This window comes from Centroberyx gerrardi, chromosome 19, assembly GCF_048128805.1.
Source record: "Centroberyx gerrardi isolate f3 chromosome 19, fCenGer3.hap1.cur.20231027, whole genome shotgun sequence".
Taxonomy (NCBI): domain Eukaryota; kingdom Metazoa; phylum Chordata; class Actinopteri; order Beryciformes; family Berycidae; genus Centroberyx; species Centroberyx gerrardi.
The window spans coordinates 9909356-9934275 of NC_136015.1; the positions used below are offsets into that span (position 1 = coordinate 9909356).

Genomic DNA, 24920 nt, shown 5'->3' on the forward strand with positions numbered 1-24920 from the left:
GGATGCTGATAGCAGTACCAAGGATGCTGAGGATGCTGAGGAGGACAGAGGTCTGTACGACTGGATATATATTTCCTTTTCAGGCTACGTAAAGTAAATCACTATTTCCCTTCCCATTCTGTATCACATAGAATAAGATTGGTTCACCTCATAATTGAAAAATATACCAGAGCCTAATCTTCTTCAGTTCTAATGTCCAAAACTTTTCAAAGCGAAAATAAGCCTTGCACAATATATGTGTAGTTTTGTATTTTAATAAAATGAGTATACATTTTTGATGGCTTTATCATTAGAGTGAATACTGTAACGACGGTATAGCGGCAAAGGGCTTGACAAGTGAATGCACAGGATATCCCGCCTTTTGCTTGTTCCCATTGGCTGCGGAGGCCCAGCGAGAGCTGTGATTGGTGCAAATAACAGCCATTCATAATCTATTCAGTTTGGCTTCCTGGCTTGACAGCTGTCACTGTACGCCGAGGTCAAGGGGAAAGAAGCATGGCTGCGTTGTTTAGAGGGTCTCGAAATTTATTGCTAAGGTGGAATAAACATGTCGACCTTGCCTTCGGTAACGTATTCGCTTATTTGTCAGTTTCATTGTTCTGTTTTTCCCGTTTTGAATGCGTATACAGAGGGAAATGCAACCGAGACATTCTCTTCACACTGTTCTAGCTTGGTAGCTAGCTTGTTAGCCCTCTGAAGAAAGTATGAATTACTGTCCAGTGAGAGAGTGACAGTCTGTACACAATGTCCCTCAGTTGGCCACCTGCTGTGTTATTACTTTCATGCAGTAGCTTAGGACAATGTGCTTAGCGTGCTTAATGGCCATGAACATAATGAAATGTGAGGCAATGAGTAATAACAGCTAATTTCACCTGACAATAAACTATTCAGAGCATGGACCTCTGGTTGGCTATCTATGTGCTGTGTCTACCTCGACTTTCGTATCACACCGAACTGCTTTATTTTTGCCGTTGCTAATACATCAATTGGCTTTACACTATACTTAACCATGAATTAGCCCTGGATAGCATTGCTATCAGAACGCCTCAAAATAACTGACGTTAATTCACTCTTCCTTGCCCATCCCATAGTTCAAGGCACATCCAGTTTTTATGATCCAGCAAAAACATGGATGTTGATCATAAGATCTTAATCTAGGAAGCAGATGCAGGGGTGCTGCTTGAACTTCAGGGGCTGCTGACAAGATGTTACAATGGTCCCCCCACCCAATCGCATGTGACTTAGTACAGTATCACCTTCCCTCTAATGTTAAAATTGTCAGTTGCAAATGTCTATATGACCCTCTTGTAATCCTATTTCTATTCTGTTTTTCTTTGCTGTATCCTATTATCCTGCAATAGCCCAATTTGCCCATGTGGATCATCTCATTTTATCTTCCCTCTGAAGGGCCCCCTCCAGCTTGACCCCATGAAACTACTTCCCCTTTCCCCCTCTAGCTCCATTCCTGAGCATGCATCATCTTGTTCCAATAAATGTATATCAGCCATATTTATATCTATTATATGTTATATCACCCATGTACCAATCCCTGTATAAAATAATGGTAACTGAAGGTTCAAATAGGTTTTAACATATTTAAAAGATGTAGCAAGCGCTTGACAAGTGTTTTGCAGTTGTAGAAAACATGGCCTGTGCTTTTACTGAATTAAAACCGAAAAATAAATTATCTCCATCCACAGACATAGCCAAAATAATGCCTCCTACAGTATCAGAAGCGTGTTGTAATGGATGGAATGAAGACTTGAGTGAGTCTGGCCATCTGTAAACAGAAACAGTCATAGGCTTCCTGACAATGCATTACCAGTAGCATTACACTTAAGCCTATTACTAAAGTAAAATTAATCTGCGACAATGGACAGTGATGCCTCCATTAATATTATTGTGATTCAGGCATTGCATTATTCTTCACTATATAGCCTTCTACCCAAGGACAACACAATATTTACACCCTCTCAAAGTCAATATGCTTATAGTCCATTGAAAGAATGGGCTAGACATTAAGGTGAAGATTACGAAAATAATAACAAAAAAGATTTTAGACTACTAAAATGTATTATCAACTGGTGCTTATGCTGCAGGACCGATAATCCCATACTAACCATTAGCTATTTGTTTTTTCTATTTTGCAATGCTGAAAGATTTAGCCAAAGTTGCATAATTGTGGAAACAAATTTTTATCCATTTGAAGAAACAACACTGGTTGCATGAGACACGTTGCAGTTCTTGGGAGAAATTTTGAAAAGATGATATGCCGCCTTCTATGAAACTCAACTTAGGCTGAATTTGTGCAGTGACAAACAATAGACTGCTTGTCAATTTTTTGCTTTCAGCCTGTTGTGCAAGATGTGTCCCTGTAACTTTTAGAAAACGTGTTGCTTTCATTAGTCCATAGATCATCATCTTTATATCAGGAGGCCATATCATCAACATGCCTTAAAATCAAACCCATCACCCCCACCAACCCTAGCTCTTACTATATGTTGATGTGTCACTGTTAGTGTTTTAGTCTGCATAATAAGCACATGTACAGAGATCGCCTGTATGCTGTGTGTAGTCTGTTCTCTGCTATGGACAAAGTATAATTGTTTACAGTAATTTTAGGCCAGTGTAAAAGAGGAATGTTTCCTGTGCTGTTGAAGGTATTGTCTTGAGTGGGTGTCAGTTAGGTAACAGTATTGTTGTGTCTGTTGTTGAGGGGTTGGCTGAAATAAGGGTACACTCTTTGTCTTGGCTTCACTATCCAGGCTTAATCTTGTTGTAGTCGGGTTAGTTCACAGCCAGCGTTTCCACTCTGTTTAGTATCTGGTAAACCTGGCTGGACCTTGGCTGAGCCAGCCGTATTTAACAACCTGGCCAGACTGGCCTAAAGCTGGTTATAAGTTGTATAAGTAGCCTAAAATAAAGATTTTCTCAGTTATTGATTCTAATTAGAGCATTTCCTGCCTTGTGGAAAATGTTAGTGTAACAGTTTGTTTCAGCAGTTTACTACACAGGACTTCCATAGTCATAGGAAACCTGTAAATGTCATGGAATTTCCAATTTGTGTTTTCCAGGCCTGAACATTTTGAAATTGAAAATTGAAAAGTTGAAAAGTTTTTCATAGCATTGCTAATGGTTACAAATAGCCTTATTGACTGAGGTGTACCAAACTACTACTACCACTAGACGGTCACAACTAAATCATTATAGCTGACAATGTTGTTGCAGCAATTTTCTCTATAGCCTCTCTGAACTTTTGGTCTAGGTGTAGAAGCTTTGACATGTGTTTATCTTGCTGTGGCTGTGAGCTAAAGCAAATGTCTAACCTTTTCTCTTCTCTCCTCCTGTCCTTCCTTGTTTCCCCTCCTTCAGTGTCGAGTCGGTCAATGGCCTCAAAGACGCCAGTGGGGTTTATTGGGCTGGGAAACATGGGCACTCCCATGGCCAGGAACCTGCTAAAAAATGGCTACCCCGTTATTGCCACTGATGTCTTCCCGGAGTCCTGCAAGGAGCTGCAAGACCTTGGTGCCCAGGTAACACTCACTCAGTAGCACATGACTTGTGCGCACTTGAACCCTTATTTAGCATGGCAAGTTGGCTAAGAACACATTTCATTACAGCTATGGCCCGGGGCTGTATTTGCGGGCAGATGCATTCGTGTACATATTCACACTTGTACCAGTTACTTATTGAAACTCACTCACCCGTGTGGTGCATTTTTTAACAACAGTTGCTCAACAGTTGCTGCATGTATGAAATATGTGCTTTTAAGTTAAAGAGATAGTTCGGTTTTGGGGGGATTTAGCTATTTTTCCTACTTAACCAGAGTCGGACAAACTCATGGATGCCATTGTTATGTCTCTGCATGCAGTTTGAAGGAATTGGAACGGTTATCTTAGCTCAATTGTTGGAAATCTATGGTATCAAGTAGCAGCTCCTCTCAAAAGTAGGGAAATAGACCTGCTCAGTATATTCCAATAATCAATATTCCAATATTCCAATAAATATGACTGATGGGTATATGGCTACCACTTGGAATTTCCTACTTGCCACGTCAGAGTGTTCAAGTGGTTGAGGTAGGGACCACGGAAGTATTATATTGGTGGGAACCTGAGCTCAGAGTCCCAAGTTTCTGACAAGGAATTACGAGTGGGAGGGCCGTTCAAATGGATTTTTCCTATTCGTAAGAAGGAAGTTTCCCAGTTCCCAGTTGTCTTGAACGTACCATAAAAGAAGACCGCCCAGGAATGAGAAAGTTGATAGGAAGTTAATATAAACAAATTTCTTTATTATTTATTACAACATATAGCTGTGTTACACCAGCCATCCATCTTTGGAGAAGTTAAAAGGTCTATTTCCCTACTTTTGAGAGGAGCTGCTACTTCCCTAGACCCAGCAATTGAGCTAAGCTAACCATTCTCATACCTTCAAACTGCTCACAGAGACATAAAAATTGCATCCACAAGTTTGTCTGGCTCTGGGTAAGTAGGAAAAATAGCGAAATTCCCCAAAAACCGAACTATCCCTTTAACAAGATGTGACAAATCAAAGGTTTAATACATTTGCATGTGTTCATTAATGTGTTCACTCCTGACGCTATATGTGTGTTTACGTGTGTACGTTTATGTTTTGTAATGACTCCCATGTTCAGGTCGTGGACTCCCCCGCAGAGGTAGCAGAGAAAGCGGACCGCATCCTCACTATGCTGCCCTCCAGTCCCAATGTCATAGAGGTCTACACAGGCCCCAACGGCATCCTCAAGTAAGCTAACTTCACTAATGTCTCTCTCTTTGTTCCTCCCTTCCCCCCCTTCCTCTGTTGATAACTTATAATGCTGCACATTGAAAACTGCCTGCCAGAGACTGTAAAATTTCAAGGTGTATTTATCGTACAGATATTGCTTTAATGTACAAATGGAAAAGCACCAATAGTTATAAAGTTTCTTTTTGTGTACATGTGAAAGGTAAACGTTTGTGTCTCCTCAGGAAAGTGAAGAAGGGAACACTGCTGATCGACTCCTCCACCATTGACCCCGCCGTCTCAAAAGAGATGGCGGTCGCTGCAGAGAAGATGGGTGCTGTGTTCATGGACGCTCCAGTGTCAGGAGGTAACGTCTCACCTAAAGAATTAGAATTAGCAAGTACACCTAGATTTTAAGCTGTTTTTGTCACCAAAACATTTCCCGTCATGTAGTCCATCTCTGCCTATTTGAATTCTTAAAACTGCCCCAGCTACACTGTTGTGATTTGCTTTGTTGTTCTTGACTTGTATAGTTGAAAATATTCAAAATATTACCATGAGATACGCCACCTCTATGTTTTTATACCTATATACTTCACTGCTCATTAACTAGCTTGATGTTGGCAACAGGTCAGTGGCTGCTTTCCATAGTGCTTGATACTATAAAAAGCATAAGTGGAAGAGGATATTGCTCATGTAGGCTATGCCTGAAGAGAAGATGTTACAGTTTTGTGAATGGTATACCTCAGGCTTCATTTCCCTCTTAATGACCATTGGCAGTTAGGCATTATACATAAGGAATGAGGAGGTGGCACAGTGTCAGAAGTAGAATCTGATTGCTGGTTTGTTCATTTTGAGAATGGCAAGCATAGAGAGAAGGCCTATGACCCCTCAGCCATGCTTCTGAACTGTCTTACATTCTTTTGTGTATCTAAACTATTGGCCGATTTAGGTTAGTGCTAGGACACAGGTTGTAATTACTGAGCGGGCCAGCCAGTAGGTGCCCTCTCTAGGTTTTATTGCTGCTTTTGACCGGGGGTCTTAAAGGCAAGGTTAAGGTTTTAAGTCCTCATTATGTTGGCCCTGTCTGCCTGTGACGGCTCTTTGACAGAGCACAGGATCACCAGTCACCCTTAATGGGCTGAGCCGCAATGGAGAATCCCGTGTCAGTGCTTTTCATGTTGATGGAGCCGTAATGGCGGGTATCCCGTGTCAGTGCCTTTCATGTCAGATAAAGAGTCATAAAGAGGAGAGAAACTGCCCTCACATGGAGTGCAGGGGAGGAGAGGGGGGAGATAAGACACGAAGGAGACTCGTCGCAGTAAAACCGCCTGTCTCTCTCTCGTTCTCTCTACTGAGACCAACCAAGGAGCGCTGTGCCACACACACACGCACACACAATTATTTTGAGTCAGGTATGCAAGTAAGGTATGCTACAGCCTGACACGCTGCACATCTGACTACTAACTATAACCATAGAGTCTATTTGCTTTCTATTTCACAATCTTTAATTCATGCAGAATGCACACTGTAGCTCCCTCCCTCTCACACACAGACTCACAGACTTGGCCTACACTCGCATGTTTACCGGCTGGCGTCTGCAGAACAGACAGGCTGCAGTCAGTGAGATCAGAGTCCTAAGCTTGTTACTCTCCCTTAACACGCACACACACACACACACACACACACACACACACACACACACACACACACTGTTTACATACTGTAGACAGTGCGTTGTTAGTGTGTGCAGTCCTGTGTGAAGGTTCTTCCTCTCCTGGCTTTTAACTAAGCCTCTTTTACTAGCCTGAGATGACCAATGATTTACCTGCTACCTCTGGCCTCTACAACCAGCCTTGCAGACACTCCTAGGACACACACACACACACACACACACAATGTCACCTCCAAGCATCCGTAGGCCGTATCAACACACATGCACACAGCTCACTACCCCTCTTAATACACGCACACACTGACACATTCAGTCCCACTCTAAGCCCCCAGCCTGGAGATGAAAGTGGTGCAGCCCTGATAAGCCAGGCTGAACTTGTGGAGAGGTCAGGAGAGGGGGGATCCAGGGAACAGCACAGGTCAACTCCATGGGAAATACCAAAGACCTGGATTCTCCCTTGACCCCCCCCCCCCCCCCCCCCCCCATTTCCCATCTCAGGGTGGGATATGAAGTCACATGCTGTGTTCCAACCAGGAGATGGCACTCTACCCAAATAGGGAACCATCATAGTTGTGAGGTGTGTATTGTATGTGTATTTATATGTGTGAGTGTGTGCAAGACTAGTGTGCAAGTACATGGGTCACTTTAGTTCAGCTCAATGACTGATGGTTCTCATATGACTATGTTCACACATGCAACACAATGGTGTATTAATGCAATCGGTTTTATTTGTAAAAGCCTGTCTGAAAAAAACAACAATGCTTCATATTATGCTGAAAAAGGAACTGTATAGTGTCAAATTGACTCCAAAGACATACAACATTCACATGCTTAACAGAAATGGCATATTGTCCACCCAAAATTCCTCCAGTTCACTGGGTATAACAATACGCTCAGCACACAGACATGCCCCATACTCTTAAACTTTTGCAAGGGGCAGACGCAGCCTGTTCTTTTTGTGGTTCCTGTCTTTGTTTTTATTTTTAATTTAGATTTTTCTTTTGATATATAATTAATCCTCTCTCATGTGCGTGGTGTGTGAGGTAGTGTGTTTTACACAGAAATGTGTGTGTGTGTGTGTGTGTGTACATTGTGTGCGTCACTATGGGTTTGGCAGTCTCTCCTGGGGTCTGAATTGTGGAGTAATAACCCTTTTTAAAAACGACAATCAAAAAATCTTTCATCCCAGTTTCTCTCTCTCTTTCTCCCCATAAGCCTACTGCTCGCTTTCTCTTTTGCACACTGACCAGTGTGCTGGCTTTAGCCCTGCATGACCCAGCTGTGTCCTGGTATACACACACACACACACACACACACACATGCACATACACTCACATTCCTGCACAGTTACATTTACATAGACACTAGTGCTCCAGGCACTCTTAGCGTTCGCTGTCGCACACACTTTCAGCACTGTCTGGTGTCATTAAAAGTGTCCGCATGCAAAGTCGACCCACAACAAAACAGGCTCTGACGTCACGGGCCCAGGGTGTTGGCACAGCGATGGCAAAAATAGGAGCTCTGGCTAACGAGCGGCGGGGTCGTTAGCAGTAATTACCCAGAATGCCTGCGTCTGTGTCTGTGTGCCCGTGGTGGGCAGCCACATCGCTAACGGACGATGGCTTTAAAAAGGCCCTAAAAAAACCTTTCATTGTGTTTTTCCCAACGCTGGGAAAGTCAGCTATCGGTGCAAATGAAAGCGAGAAAGAGTCTTAACTCTCGTGGGACCATGGGCACTGGGGCTAATGTTTGTGTGCGAGGTCTTATAATGCTGAGCTAACTACCCATTTAGGCTGACTCTCAACATCACTCTAATCATATCCATGCCACATCAACTGAAGCCTGAGTGCCGCAGTGTGTCATTTGCCGACAGTTTGAACGTCATCCTCCAGCCTTTAGGAGCCTGTTCAAGCCAAGGCCGGCACCAGTTAGTTCATCAGTCAGCGCTGCCAATCCACTCCTCTCTTGTCTGATCTAGGCTCTATTTCTCCCTCTAGGCCCACAGGACCTGGTCTGTCTGGCCAGGGGGAGGAATAGGAGAACACACAGGCCAACTTAATCCAGTCTGAGAATGGGATTAATCAGAAGATAGTCTGGAGGCATGAAGGCAGTTTAGCGAAGGTTAGAGATGACTCTCTGACATTGAGTTAAGGAATTGGGTTGGACGGGCGAGGGGGGGGTGTGGCGCTCTCACAGCCTGTCACTGTTGATAGCTAACCAGTACTAGAGAGAGAGAGAGAGTAGTCCAAAGACTAGATTAGCATAACAAGCCCTTCACTGAGGGGTCCTGGTGACACACAGAGATGAAGGGGTGGGCGGTGGGGAGTTGAGGTGACCAGGGAGAGTGATAGTGGGGGGCTGAGGGGAGGGTGGGGGGGGTAGCCTGGGCTCCAGATGGAAGCAGACCCACAGCAGCTGGGGGACTGGCTCTCACATCTCTGTCCCTGTGTCATCTGCTGTGTGTGTGTGTGTGCGGCGTTGTCTGAGTGTGTGTGCATGCCGAATAGTCAGCTGGTGTATGAGTCTTACAAAGTCTCTGTCCGTCAAATGTAGCCCAAACACCATACAGCATGTCACTCATCTAAAGGGGAATTAGCATTCTGTCTAGATGAACGACAGTTTCTGTGCTTTAAGCATGCTTGTGTGTGTGTGTGTGTGTGTGTGTGTGTTTGTCCATGTCTGTGTTCCTGCTTGCTAACAAGCCTAATTGGGGATCATTATTAACTTGCTCTATCCTGGATGAGTCTCATTGGGCCAGTGGAGGGATTGATTGTGGATCTCTCTGGCTCCCTCCCTGCTCTGTCTCCTGCCATTGACCAGCCTCTCCCCTACGGAATAGAGAAGCTACTGATGATGATGATGATAATAATGATGATGATGATGAGGGTTGGCCCGGTGGTCAGTGGACAGTCATTGCAAACTAGACGCTGAAGGCCGTTGTAACCTTAATACCGAATCGGATGGTGTTGATATCCTGAATTGAACAGACTCTACAATAGCGTACTCTCCTTATTTTTCTCCACCAAGCTTGCTTTCTCCAATCGCCTACTTGCCTGAGGTTCTCATGGAGCGTTTGTGTGTGAGAGTTAGTTCTCATGGCTCTGCGCTCGTTAACTGGAGCCGATAAAGAGTCTGTTTTTAACATAACAGAGCAGCATTAGCGAAGGTGGCAGATAAACTGTTGAAAGTGCTGATTTTTTTTTTTATATGTGTGAGTGATTTTGGTTAACGCACACCCTCTTACCATTTCACTTATTTACTCGATATCCGTCATGCTTTTTACGGGGCTTGTTTGGGTTTTTAATTTGTTTGAGAAAAAGATCTGCCCTTGGGTGTAATTATAATGGTGGACCACATGAGGCTGCACTGTTGGCCTGTAAACATTCTACCCCCGCTGGTTCTAGGCTTACACTGCTAGTAGTCAACTCCCATTCACTCCAGGCTGCTATGCTATTGAGTGTTTAGGCTCTTTTAGTCTGATTTATAGATGTCTGCAGCAGGCCAAAATTTTAGCCTTACATGTGCATACAGTTAAAAGTCTAGTGGGAAGCAAGGTAGCGTATAGCCAGGGCCAGTGCAGCCACAGTCTATTTGCACCAACTGCATTGGACTTGAAGGTGTGACATGAAATCTGGCGTATCCCTGCATCGCTCCTGGCATTCTTGAAGTGAGAGGACTTTTAAAACGGTTTACATTATCATTTGAGGAAATTAGGTGTTCGGAGGAGTTCTAATGGTGTGTTATAGGTGTTGTTTTGCTCGAAGCGTTTTTTTCGTATTCTCTCAGGGAAAAGAACAGGGTTGTGGCATGTTGTCAAATGCGTCATTCACTACCAACCATGGGAACATGCCTTGTGTGTGTGCGTGTGTATGTGTGCGGGCTGTGTGTGACTGTGTGCGTTGTTTTTTCAGCCTCATATTCACAAATGTAGTTTAATTTAAACCCACCACCAATAAAAAGTGCCTACTGCTTTACATGGGCCTCGTAACTCTGGGACATGGCCTCAGAAGCTCCAACTGACGTCTCATTGGCGGCCTGCTCTGGGATCCGCACCTGTCCCTGTTATACACACACACATACACACATGCCTAACTGTGTACACAGAAACTACAGCAATAACCTACCTCGCACACGACTGCATGCACATGTACACTGACATTCTCACTCATCTTGTACACACACACACACACGGACCACTTCAAAAAGAGCTCAAGTTTAAAAGGTTATAAGGCTGTAATGAATTGCCTTGGTTGATTCTTTTTTGCGTAATGAAAGAAGTGCTAATTAATTTAGTGCTTGCTACAAACAGGCCAAACCAGAGTTGTTTCTCTGATCTTCCTTTGCCTTCACACACCCAATTTCACCCTCTTATGTTCATGGTTAATGCCAACTTTGGAAGCGTGCTGTTAAGGATCTCTCCTAATAGCGTTTGATTGCTTGCTTAACTTGAATCCTGTTATGAGAGAAGATGAGATGAAGGAGCTGTCTATACGTGTCTATACTTGTACACAAGCTAACAGGCTCAGGCCACACACAGACACACACACACATACACACATACACACACAGAGTGTGGTGCCTCTCTATCCGTCATACAACTTAGGAGTGGCCTCGGTTCTCCTCTCCTCACCCTTGCACTCTAGAGAGTAGAAGCCGTGGAGTAGGTCATTAATAGTCCAGCCAGCTTCATCGTGGTCTGAGTATGGTTGGGGTGGGTGGTGGTGGTGAGGGGTGGGGGGGGTGAGGGGTGTACCCAGCCAACCAAAACTTGTCCCCTGGAGCAGGATGAGAGAAAGTGACCGGGGAGAGAGATGGTTCTTTCCCAAGGGAATTATTCCCCAAAGGATAGCCTGCTAGACGTTACAGTAACTTGTTTTTTTTTTAAATTATTATTCTCAATCCACTCCTTTTTTTCTTCCTCTCCTGAAACAGTTGGCAGTGCGTAATGTTTTCTTTAGTCCTCTGGCACAATCAGACAACTCTGTTCAAGTTATGATTCAATCGTCGGGGCGGTAATTTGTACATAGCTTTTATCGCAGTCTTCTGGGTGTCCCTCTAAGTCGCTCCATTCCTCCTCTCCTCTGTACTCTCCATTTCTCTCCCCTGTATCTTCTGTCTTAGGTGCACCCCCTGACTACCCCCCACCCCCCACCCCCCCACCTTGTCTCCTCCCTAGGGGGCGTTGTGTAGTTGTGCAGTGCTAACGATCCAGGACTGTCACTCCCGCTGGGATGGATGAGACGGCGGGACCCGGTGCTCAGGAAGCCTCATTAGGATTCCTCTTTAATCCGTCTCTGACAGGACCGGCCCGAGACGGGACGTCCCCTCACACACACACGCACACACCCACACACCAAAAGTGTACACACCACACACACACACACACACACACACACACACACACACTCTCACACAGGCTCACACAACGTGTACACAAACACAAACGCATTCAAGTCCATGCACAATAAACAGAGACACACTGATACCCCCCAACACACATTCACACACACACCCACACCCACACACACTGGCCCAATGTTATGCTAATGATGTGTTATTCTTCAGCAGCAGCAAGGATCTTCCATCATCCCTGTGTCACTGCTTATAGAAATCCACTACAGATCATAAGAGCTTATTATGGGTGATTAGTTAATTTGAGGGAGGGAGAGAAGGGAGGGATGCTGGGAGGTAGAGAGAGCAAGATCGTTTTCCTCCTCTGCTATCTCTCTACGTCTCTCTCTCTGCTCCCCTCTCTCTCTCTCTATCGCTGTCTCACTCCTTCCTTCTTCCTCTCCCTCATTCGCTCTCTCCTTAGAGAGATGTATTGATCAGCATGTTGACTGTGTTATCAATAATCTCCTCTTTAGTCGTCCTGCGAACAGTGATCTCCACTAATGAACCAGCCCAGTTGTCACACTGCTCTTTGTGTGTGAGAGAGAGAGAGAGAGAGAGAGAGAGAGAGAGAGAGAGAGAGAGAGAGAGAGAGAGAGAGAGAGAGAGAGAGAGAGAGAGAGAGAGAGAGAGAGAGAGAGAGAGAGAGAGAGAGAGAGAGAGAGAGAGAGAGAGAGAGAGAGAGAGAGAGAGAGAGAGAGAGAGAGAGAGAGAGAGAGAGAGAGAGAGAGAGAGAGAGAGAGACTTGTGTTTTACTTTCACAGATTTAACTACATTATATGAATATTATTTCTGTCTGACTTCTTTTTAAATACAAAATTATTTCATGCGTGTGTGTAATAATTAGTACAACAACTACAACTTTCTCAACTATGAGAAAAGAATAGAAAATTTAAATGGAAAAATAAGACAGCAGAGACCTGAAACTATTAGCTGAGCTTTCAAAGCTACCTGGAATGAAAGAAAAATCAGCCTGAATTACTTTCAGTTTAATTTGTTTTATTTTGCTCACAAGCATAATGATTGCAGTGTAGAGAGAAGTTCTACTACTCCATTAGATAATATATAAGAGTCCAGATCAACACAGTATACAGTATATACTATACTGTGTATATATATGTCTACTAAGTCTAACCAAAGTTAATTGTTTATCTCTCTTGCCAGACAGATCTCAGCATTTTGAGGTGTTGAATTAGAAACTTTTAACTGAAACAAATAAGAAATATATATATTTTGCAAGATAAAAGGTAAAATAGAAGTTTTATACTAGCAAACACAGTTTGAAACAAACTGAAACAAAATTTCATCTTCAAAATAGAATGGAAATCATAAATCTATTATATCCATGGTGTGTGGACCATATGTGTGTATGATTGGTGTGTGTGGTGGCCTTATGTTGAGCGTGTGTTTGCCGTGGTCCATAGGCAGCTGCCGCAGCGTGGGCTTTGGACTTCATTATGTGGCCCTAATGACCTGCTGACAGCTCATCACTGGCACACACACACACGCACATACACACACACACATACTGAGTAGTGGCATCATCACACACTTGACAGCAGCACAGCCAATTAAGGAAGGGGGAGGGGGTAAATTGATGTATATTTATGTTTATGGGTCATGGAAATATACAGTAAACGCCATAGTGGTTCTCCTCTCCTCTCCTCTCCTCTGTCTGATAATGTGGTTTCAGCTGTTTTCGCCACGCTAATTCCTCTTTAATTATTAACACCAACATTATTAGGCTTTCACTATTAAGAGGCCTTTCATTAGAGCTAGACAGCACCCTGAAGAGCGATTTGAACTCTCTCTCTCTCTCTCCCTCCCTCAGTCTCTCCCTCAGTCTCTCTCTTGTCTCATCTGTTCAGTTGTGTGCATTGTCACCATGATCATGCGGGCCTCTTTCGACTTAAGTTGCATAACCTTTTGCTTACTACAGTAGGTATTGTACATATTGTATGTGTGTGCAGTTTGTGTTTTTTTTCTCCTTCTGGTTGCATGTGTATGTTTTTTTTCTCTTTTTTTTGTGTGTGTATGTGTGTGTGTGTGAACCTGCGCATTTACCAGCATGTTAATGTTAATGTGTTAATATTTGGGGTTAGTCAATGGAGCGTTAAGGGGGCTGAGCCGTAGCAGATGAGATTGAGGCCAGCCAGGTTCCAGCCTACTCTGAACAGGGTTTATTCCTGCGCTAATCGGACACATCCTCAGCCATCTATCTGCTCCATCAGGACCCACTAGCACCCTGTGGAGGGGGTGAGGGGGGTGAAGTTGCCTGCTACAACATGGCACGCTCCTTAAGCCATCAGGCATGGGGAGGGACGCCTAATTGAACATGATAAAGTGTAAAGTTAATTACCCCTCACGCCTGTCACTGATACCCCTGTGGGGGGGGGGTAGCCCCGGGCACAGCTGTTAGTGTGTGTGTGTGTGTGAGTGTGAGAGAGAGGAGGGGTGAGAGGACAAAAGGCAAGGCCTCCCATGGGGGTTGTGCGGTGGATGATGGCAACAATCGGCTTTTAAAGATACCCCTGTCCCTCTGGTGCACCACTCCTTAACACGCCTGTCCCACTATGACTCAAACACACACACACAGAGCTGACCTTTTATACACAGTTGGTATTAAACAGTCAAGTGGTTGATATATATGTTCTTTAGTGAGGCAAATCCATATATTTCAGTTGGATACCCATGTGTGGCAAAGTTTACCAATTCTCACTTATTATTCTTCTGCACTTATTCTAAGAGTGCAAGTTTATCAGATGTAAATGTATAATTCATTTTTCCAACTTGCTCACATGCAAAATGCTTATATGGTGCACAGGTATACATGCACATGGTATACAGGTCCAGCTCTGACTAATGCTGAGACTGGAGGTTGGTCCTTAACCATATTTGTGTGTACTATGAAGTGTGTGTGCACCTCAATTAACCTCAACCCTGTGTATGAATGTGCTGTGTGTGTAGGTGTGGGGGCCGCCAGCCTGGCCAAGCTGACCTTCATGGTAGGTGGAGTGGAGGAGGAATACCACGCTGCCCAGGAGCTGCTCACCTGCATGGGAGCCAACGTCGTCTACTGTGGACAGGTTGGCACTGGACAGGTAAGGATAGACACACACACACTCACACAGTCACAGTCAACACAAGTACCTGCCTTTCCTCTTTTTAATCTGTACCTCTCTTTTGCTCGCATTCAGAATATTTCACTCAATTTCTTTCATTCAAACACATGCACACACTTTCACACACTGAGACAGGCTGTGTATATACTTGTAAATGTACTTCCATACCTACTATCTTACGCCATCTCTTATGCTGTCTTGCAAAAACACACACTCATACACACTCACATACACACATTAATAGTGTCTTTTCCTCTTTCTGGGCAACCCCCTCTAGGCAGCTAAGATCTGCAACAACATGCTGCTGGCCATCGGGATGATTGGGACCGCAGAGACCATGAACCTCGGCATCAGGTACACTCAGCCAGCGGCACACTGAGCTGCTTCCTAGCTGCCACCTTACAGGAAAAACAAGGAGAAAATAGTGTTGTCATTGGCTACGTTTACATGCATACAAATATTCCCGTAATATTTGAGATACTCAAATATTCTGTTATGAACAGACACATAAATGTCATATCCTGTTTATAATAACCTGGATGAGAGACCCTGTCACATGAGAAACCTGGATAAGGTACCAGGCATATTACAATATTATCTGGTATACCAACACATGTAAACATGTTATCCAATTGCCATTGGTTCAGTGTAGCTGTAGCTAGCTTACTTCATTAGCTAAATCATTGGTTGGGGAACACAGATAGGAAATTCTCTTTATTTGTGGGTACATAGATAAAGGGATACTTGAGAGAAGGTTATTAAAGACGCATCTAAACAAGCTATCCTGAATAAGGCTTTAACTGGAATGTGAACTAGTATTCAGAATGCTGTGCACATGTAAACGTAGCCACTGTGAGTCAGAACAACATGTAAAATCCGAGGGTTCAGATCCAGAGGAAGCCAATAGGAATCCTAGGTTCTTCACTGAAAATTCTTTAAGGGTCCCTTAAAGAAATCCCATATGCTAGAGGTTCATGTAATCACTGTCAGGAATCCTGAACCCATCACAAATGGGTTCTTCAATGTACCTTCCTGGGTTCCCCATTAGTTGTAATCTGAAGAGGATAAGGTTGTTTTAGGTTATTTTCAACCTTATTTTCCTAGTTTTTGCCACCATGACGATTGAATTTCATCACTTACTTTGCTGTAGAGCTTTTATACCTCCAGATCGCTGGGAGCGCTGCTCTCCAATACACACACACACAGGGCAAACATAATCTCCAACAGTTGAACCCAAAAAGCGATTAAAACTCATCCTTCAACACAATAACACTCACACAGGAATGGGACCTAACCTAAATCCAATTTCCAATTATCCATTGCCTCAAACTTGCATATATTACAGTATTAGATGATAGTATTAGATTAGCAAGTAGAAAGTCCAAGTACTCTGATGCTGCACTCAACCTCCTAGTGTTAAGTAGAATATGTGGGAATTTTTGTGGGCTCCGATATCTCCTACTTGGCAAAACAAATTGCTTTAAGTGTGTCAACGCAAGTGGTAAACACAGCAGAGAATCCACCAATGTTGGCAGTCCAAGGTACGCTAATAAAAATAAAAATTACATTCACACTAATATTATTAATCCAATAACACAATCAACCGCACTCACGAAAAGCGAGAAATATCTGCTGTAGTTCATTTATGGTTGATTTTAAATTCATAAAGACAAATGATTTTAGATGTGGGCGTTCCATTGAGTAAAACACATGAACGCTGTCAAGCTGAAGCAACAAAATCTCTTTCTTCCTCTTCTTCCGATATGACCTGAGTGTGCAGCTTCCAGTTCTCTGCTGTGCGGACAACACTGTCTTCTTCTTGTTTTTCCTTCCAGCTTACTGTTCATTTGATTTTCTCCTTTGGAGGAGAAAAACAGTGAGTCCTTAGTGACAAGCTATAAGGAATCAGCTGTGAATGTGTCAGAAATCCAGTCAATCTTCTCTCAAAAACTGATTCCTCATGAAAAAAGTGTCAGGTCAGTGGGAATTTGCTAGACACCTACTGTGTGAGTCTTATAGCAGTCACTATAGCAGCAATATGGCAATTACTATACCAGTCATATGGCTGTATCTGTGGCAGTAATTTACTACTTCAATACAGGTTTGGAAATGTGTGTGTGTGTGTGTGTGTGTGTGTGTGTGTGTAGTTTATGGAGGAGCAAAGGGGTCAGCCCAGCCCCGAGTCAGGCCCGTCTCTGGTAGAGGGAGATGGATGAGGAGGCGGGGCTAACAGACTCTGATTTACATCTGCTGATTGAGCTCTCACCAGTGTCCTGTCACAACCCTGTCACTGAACACCGCCTGGAAACTACTGATCCCATCATTCATCATGCCTCCTCCTGGCACCAAGCCACTTTGACCAGGAGGCTGAGAATGATGGGAGGTGAAGTTTTACTGTCCTGAGTTAAGCCAATACAATTTGAAAGGATGTGAAATGTCCAGCTCACTTACTCTTCATATATTTATATATAAGGACCTACAAAGGCTGGGCCGGTGTGAACAAGTTGCTGAAAACCCAAATCTTGTCAGAGTGCAAATTCCCTCCACTACTACCATGTTGCCATTCACTTCCTATGTTTTTTTTTTTTTTTTTTTTTTGGAAGTAGGGGCCAGGGAATTACTCTGGAAGGTCCTGGGCTTATAAGACCTTTTTTTTTTAACCAGCATACCTAGGCTTATACATCATTTACCCCACAGATTCTTAAAATTGCCAGACCAATAGAATTAGCTTTGCTATCACTTACCTCTTTTGAGATTATCAAATTTATTTTCTGCCTTTATATGTATCCCTTATCAATAATGGACTATTTTGTCTGTTTTTATCGGTTTTGCAACTTAAATGGTGTATGTACTCAGTTTTGTGTGTGTGTGTGTGTACGCGCATGCATGCACGTCCATTGCTCTCCACACAGTGCAGCTGTATTAGTGCAACTGATTTATCTGTGCTGAGACAGAGGAGGAAAATTGGCATGAGCAGTCGCACATAAATCCCCCCACTAGGCCTCTGAAATATGGAGGCATTAAGGGAGCAACACAGATTTACACACCGCCACGCTGTTTCTGATGTACACGCACACGCACATATGTGCTCGCGCACAGTTTTACATTCACAAACACTGAAGACAGCACTTTTTTACCAACCTAGAACAACTTATACTCACAATGCACATCATCATAATCTATGACTAAGAAAAGAGGCTAAGAATAATAGCTATTGTGTAGCTACATCTAGAGTTTGGATGTTAATTTTCATATATTTGCAAGAATGACTGGCCCATATACGATCTTGATTGTGTGTGCGTACATGCATGGTGTGTGTGTGTGTGTGTTTCCGTGTTTCCCCCCTTCTTACTGGCCTATCTCTGGGGCTTTATTAGAGGGGTTGACAAAGACTGTCATCGTTTAGAGAGAGCCCACACCCGTAAATCTCCCACGCTGCATTGCGGCCCAGCCTCTTATGCAGAGAGGAGCAAGCGATTTCTTAGGCGTGTGTGTACAGACACACACACACACACACACCCTCACACTCCGACACAAAGAGGACTGAGCACTCACAGCCAATTTACAGGAAAACGGCAATAACATTTTATCATGCTGGACTTGGGCCTGATAGAGCTGCCCTTTCCTCGATACCTGTACACACACACACACACACACACGCACACACACACACACACACAAACACACATACACACTCGCACACACACGACCAGTCCTCTTTGTGGAGCTAATTTGTTGATCTCAGATGGAAGCTTGGGCCGTCTCCGACAGAGCGTGACGTTCTCTTAGTGCAAGGAATGGCCACGCATGACAATTATAAGCGCGCGCGCACACACACACACACACACACACACACACACACACACACACACGCTTGCACACACCCTGTCTTTCTGTCTTCCTCTCATTCCCTGTCTTTCAGCTTTTCTTTCCCCTCCCGGTTTGCTTCACCTCCTCGTTTCATTCCTTTTTTTTTTTTTTTACCATCCCTTCATCTCTCCTCCTCTGCGCTCTGCCTCTTTTCTGCCTGGTGTCAGTTCAGTATGCAGCCAGCCAGCCAGTCAGCGAGAGAGGGGGATGAGCAGCCGCAGAGAAGAGAGGAGAGGAGCAGCAGTGATTTTAATGATGCACATGAAGATGAAGGGAGGGGAAGAGAGGAGAGGAGAGAGGCGACTGACCCAGGAAGGGATATGGGGCTTTTTTACAGCTTAAGGTTCACCTTGCACGTCTGCGTACCTGCACTCAGTCATGCATACAAGCGTACAGTCACTGATGCACACTCACATGCACGCACAGGCGGGCGTGCACGCACTTGCTCATTCATTCACTCTTGGGGAAAAAAAGGTGAAAAACAAGGCATAACAACACATCCCTTTGTGTTGAGAGACAGAAAGAGGTTTGCAAGGCATTTGCTCCAACACACATACACATGGACAAACACACACACAGCACCTCTCCTCCTCCTCCCTCTGTAGCTGAAGTGAATTGTGAGCATATGTTCCGATGAAGATTAAAGTTGGGTGATAAACGCGCTTGTTGCCTCTTTAAACGGGATAGTAAATGCTTGTGTGTGTATATGTGCTCGTTACCTCTTTAATGTAATAATAAATGGGGAGCGGGTTGGGCTTCCTCTCCTGTGGCACCAGACGAGGACGAGGAGCTAATCGCAATGAAACAGACAGTTAATATCGCCGCTGCAAATGAACTCCACCTGCTAGGGCTCCCAGCACATAAACACCCCCCTCCTTTCTATTTTCATCACCATCTTTCTCTCTCTCTCTCATTTCTCAATTCTGTTCTTCTTTCATCTGCAATGGCATCGCACAGCAACACGTTTGTTTCACCATTGGTGTGTGTGTGTTTATCCATGTCAATCTTGTTAAAGCGTGACATGTCCTCTTCTCCACGCAAATTACCGCTGGCGAGGAACAACACCGCCGCGTCAGCTAATAACCATGGCGGTGTGTGTTTGTGTGTGTGCGTGCAGGCGTGCATGCGTGTGTGTGTGTGTCTGATGGGAGCAGGAGGGGAACTTCATTGATTTATCGTTAAACAGAGGACAACAGCTCCCCGTCAGCGTCCCTGGTCGCTATAACAAACGATCTGCGCGCTCGGACGCGCTTTATTGTAGCTCAGCCAGTAACCTTTTCAGCTGCTGACCCAGAACGCAGGGAGGGGCTGCCTGCCTGCCTGCTAGTGTGTGTGTGTATGTGTGTGTGTGTAGAGAGATGGGGGTTTGTGTGCGATGTCAAACATATGTCCCCTGGAGTCCTCAGACAGGGAGGTGTCAGCAGGGAAGACGAGGGGGGATGAGGAGAGGAGAATGAGTGGAGGCGGAGGAGAAGAGAAGCAGAATGGCGAGGGACGCATACAGACATAAACTGAAAAAGCCATCATGAGCGAGACTTCCATTAACAAGAAGCAAGCTAACACATGTTTACACACACGCACGCACGCAGTGTCACTTATGCCACATTTCCAAAACAGCGCGTTAAAAAAACGAGGGAGGCTGAGGCTGAGAGGAAACAAAAGACATAAAGAGAAATAAAGAGAGGAAGGGAAAGGGAGGGAGAGACATGGGGAGAGTGTAAATGCAATTCCCATTCTTAATTAGTTAGTAGACAGCTAATAAAAACTGTGGCAGTAATGGCAGAATGAGAGCCAGGTGGAGGGAGGGAGGGAGGGTGGCTCCTGGCCTTAAGGACCTATGATGGTTTAATAGTCATATTGAGAGCAGAATAGAGTTACAGGCCTGTAAGTAACGCTAGGCTAAGGGTGCCAGGGCTTGATGTGGTCAGCTTTACACTGGCCTTTAAATTGTTAATATACACGAGCTGCACTACACAGGCAGACAGACAGACCGACACAGACGCTAGAGTTACACCCACCCTAATGCTTGGCTCTTGCCCTTTTCAGTTCATTCTCTGCCTCTGTCTGTGCTCTGTCTCTCTCTGTGTCTCTCTCTTGCTATCTCTTATGATAGACTGGAGATTTGTCTTTCCTTTAGCCCTCTTGCATATGAAAGTAGGTTGCTGCGAAATGGGGCAGGGGAACTAAGAGCGTGCCTCTCTACATGACAGCTAGGTTTATGGCTCCCCTGTGCTGCTTAACCACTTGTCCTCCTCCTCCTCTCTCTTTTTTTCATGAAGGAGGGATGATGAAGGATAGATGGGCTGGTAAACATCGATACTGCATTAGCCAGCATTACCAAGCGCTCGGCCATTAACACTGAGGAATGGTCACAGCCGGGCATGGGGTTCAACAGGGGTCACCGCCATCACCAGCCGCCGCACACCCATCTCTCTCCCCATTTCTCCTTTGCTCTATTTTTTAAAATTAATTCCATAATCAGTTCTCCCATCCTTCCGTCTGTCCCAGTTCCTCTCCGTTCAGCCTACATCTTTTGTGCCATTTACCCCACTGCTTCTTGCTTACTTGCTCTTTCCTTTTCTACCGCTTTCTGCTTTTTTCTCCTTACCCCATCAGCTCATTGTAAGTAGCTACGGATAAGAGAATTAGCTAAATGCCAAAAATGTAAACATAAATATTAGCCTATTACATAATCTTCTCTGCTTTTTCTTCCCTCTCTCTCTCATATCCCTTTCACACACATCCCAGTAATATTACATGCTCATCTGGGTCCATCCCATGTAGGAGGAATTTCACACTGCCTCATACACAGGAATGACCCATGGGCTTTCACCTTCTAATATCATCAAAAGTTTATGTTTACACTCCATATTTGACATGGCGGGCAATTTGATGCTCCAGATGTAGACCCACACAGGCAGAGCACAGCTTGACTTGGGCCTCAACCCAGATCTGTTTTGTGGTGTTTACATACCCAATTCTACCCTTTCACACTGATGTTTGACATAGTAAAACTTCCAAAGGAGACACTGACCTCTCCCCTCTCCTCCTTGTCCCAGACTGGGTTTGGACCCTAAGCTGCTGGCCCAGATCCTCAACATGTCCTCAGGCCGTTGCTGGTCCAGCGACACGTACAACCCGGTCCCCGGCGTCATGGAGGGAGTTCCATCCGCCAACAACTACCAGGGAGGCTTCGGCACCACACTCATGGCTAAGGTACAAGACCTGCTCTCCCTCTTTCTCTATCACATTTCCATGGTCCCTGAATCTTTTTTTTGATACTCTTTCATCATTTTTTTCCTGCTTTTTCTTTGTTCACCCTTTTTTTGTCAGTCTCTCATCCCTCATTTGCTTTGTCTCGCATTTCTCTGTTGCTTTTGGCTCAGTTTGGTACTCCTGCTCTCCTATTCTCCAGTCCATCTGTTACTTATTGTGTTTCACTTGATTTTACTGTCACTCCTTTTATTCTTCTCTCTCTCTCTCTCTGTGTGTGTGTGTGTGTGTGTGTGTGTGTGCGTGTGTGTGTGTGTATTATTTGGTGCATCTGTGTGTCTCTGTATACATTAGAATCGGTAGCTCTAGACATCACGCAAATCTGATCAGGATCAGTACTTGTTTTCTCACAGCCACTTAGATAGATAGTTAGATAAATCAAATACAGGCTATTATTTTAGTCCACCTATCTAACACCAGTCTTTGTCTATCTATGTTTCTGTGTCTCTCTCTCTCTCTCTGTTCCCAGGATCTTGGTTTGGCCCAAAACACGGCCACTAACACTAAGACGCCCGTCCCTCTGGGCTCCCTGGCCCACCAGATCTACCGCGTCATGAGCGCCCGTGGCTACGCTAACAAGGACTTCTCATCCGTCTTCCAGTTCCTACGCGAGGAGGAGGGACAGTGAATGGAGGGGGGTCAGAGTTGACCCACACACACACACACACACACACACACACACACACACCACAACCCTACACCCCAGTACCCCTTTCCTCACTATGCTCAGGAGAGACTAAGGCCTTGCCCTCAGGCACACATCTACAGTCCAATTAACATACTGTATGTAGACACGTGTCCCCCCATTGCATCAGATGCATCATATTTTCTTATCCCGGTTCTCCCTCTGCACGGGGAAATGCTAAAACTGACCTTAGATCAGCATCTAGAGACAAACCTCTTCCTATTCATCCCCTGTCTTCGCTGTCTGACCTGAGAGGCCGATGTGGGGGGAGGAGAGGTAGGAAGAGGTGTGGCTTTAACACAATGCAAATGATATATAGAGGTTTTTCAGAATGATTGACATTGTAATTGTTCTTCATTTTAGTATGATTTTTGTTTGTTGGGTTTTTGCTGTTACCCATGTGAAACTGGACCAGTCTCTTTCTGTCAGATGAAAGCTGAAAAAGAAAAGAAAAAGCAAACAGTCAATGGAAAAGTAGCACTCTGATCATATTCTTTTTTTCAGCTGCCATTAGACTGAGTTGCATTTACTGTACTTTGGCATTCATTAGTGGTATAAAATTTGGAGTGTTAAAGATAGTAATGATAGTGATGGAAATTTCAATGAAGACACAGTGGAGCTTGGGCTGTCTTCATTGTAATCCCAAGCAGAGGTTGGGTTGCCCCCTTTGCAATAAAACCATAGTCCCATATTCACAACACTACATATAAGGTCACCAAAATTAGCCATAACCTGGGCTCAGAAGTTTACTCGTTTTGTTACGTTTGCCTCTTTTTGGTGGGAGGCTGATAGGATTCAGTCACTTAGTAACTGTGTCAACCTGTCCACCTGTTCACTACTACATTCACTCATTTGTTCATTAATTACATTCAATCATTCACTTTATTTTTTTACCTTGAGACCTTGGGTTCATGGGTTTGGTACTATGTCTAAGTCACTGCTCATTGGACCGACTAAACTGTTTTAAATACTGTGACATTTATTTGGTTACTTTTGCACTGTGTGCGTCGCGGAGCGATGCATTGGGCTATGGAGCTATTTTGATATACCTCCTCTTAGTTACAGAATCTATTTGAATTTACCTCTCTGCTGTAGTTCAAATGTTTATCAAGCTGCTGTAGTATTATTTTGTGACCAACAACCTGTTTTTAATCTTTTTACTGTTCATCACAAAATGTTGTGCTCACTCTCTGGCACTCTGTCTTGCCCTTTTTACTTTAAAATTTATCCTGGCATATTTCTCCTCTCTCTCTTACTCTCTCAAGCCCATACAACATCTGTGTAAAGCGCCAGGGAGGCAAGGCTCCTCCTTGCTCTGTGCGAATGTACATAATGTATATTTGATTTTGTTGCGTTGTATTGAGGAGAAATCTAAGAGAATTGCTGTCACGGTGCTGTCATGTTGTTTTGTGTGTTCTTTTTTGCTGTTAACAGGTTCATTAATAGAGCATCTACAGTTTGTCTTTGTTCTGTAAAAAGGCTTTTCAGTCACACTGTAGCCTGAAATAAAAGATGTTCTGTCTCTCAGGTGTCTGTCTGGTGTTGTATGTTTCATGAAAAGATTAGACACTTTTAGTGTATAATTCATAGATTGTAGTTTGTGTCATTTCTCTCACACAGTTGGAATTATGGAAGTTAATCAGGTCCTATTATACTGCGTGAGAGTAAAGGTTTTATGATCATCATCTAATGTTTATTAATGGTTGGTTCAAGGAATGCAGAGTTTTCAGGAGATTGGCCCGGTGGTGAGCTTACCTGTTATGTGATGAGAACATAGACTCCAAAATCACCCATGTGTCCCTGGAAGAATATTCATTCTACTGCTCCATGCTAACACTTTAGCATACACTATGTTAAGGGATCGTATGTAACTAGCTTTATCCAAAGTAAGAAGACTGACCTTTTAGTAATAAAAGTTGTTTGTGTTTCTTACTGAATTGCCTGTAGAGTCACACATTTAGAAAATGAAATATCATTAACTCAATATGGCTGATGCAGTGATGTTTATTTTTGAAACTAGTTCAGGTGAGCAGCCACGTGTTCATCCACCCACCATCTTCGCTTCCTATGGAAACAAAACAAATCACACAGGCTGGGGAGAAGACAAGCCTTTCTACAGGGACAGTAGACCCTGGTAGTTCAAAACAGCACTTTATTCAGACTT

At 44.1% G+C, this 24920-nt stretch overlaps 1 protein-coding gene across 1 annotated transcript; it reads left to right on the forward strand.

Moving 5' to 3' along the window:
- Positions 1-462: 462 nt before the first annotated feature.
- On the forward strand, positions 463-24278 carry hibadha (3-hydroxyisobutyrate dehydrogenase a). The gene is made up of 8 exons (XM_071919275.2): positions 463-565; positions 3373-3533; positions 4652-4761; positions 4986-5107; positions 14774-14907; positions 15206-15282; positions 21858-22014; positions 22541-24278. The coding sequence occupies exons 1-8, from the start codon at positions 496-498 to the stop codon at positions 22697-22699; spliced, it is 990 nt and encodes a 329-aa protein (XP_071775376.1). The 5' UTR covers positions 463-495; the 3' UTR covers positions 22700-24278.
- Positions 24279-24920: the final 642 nt, after the last annotated feature.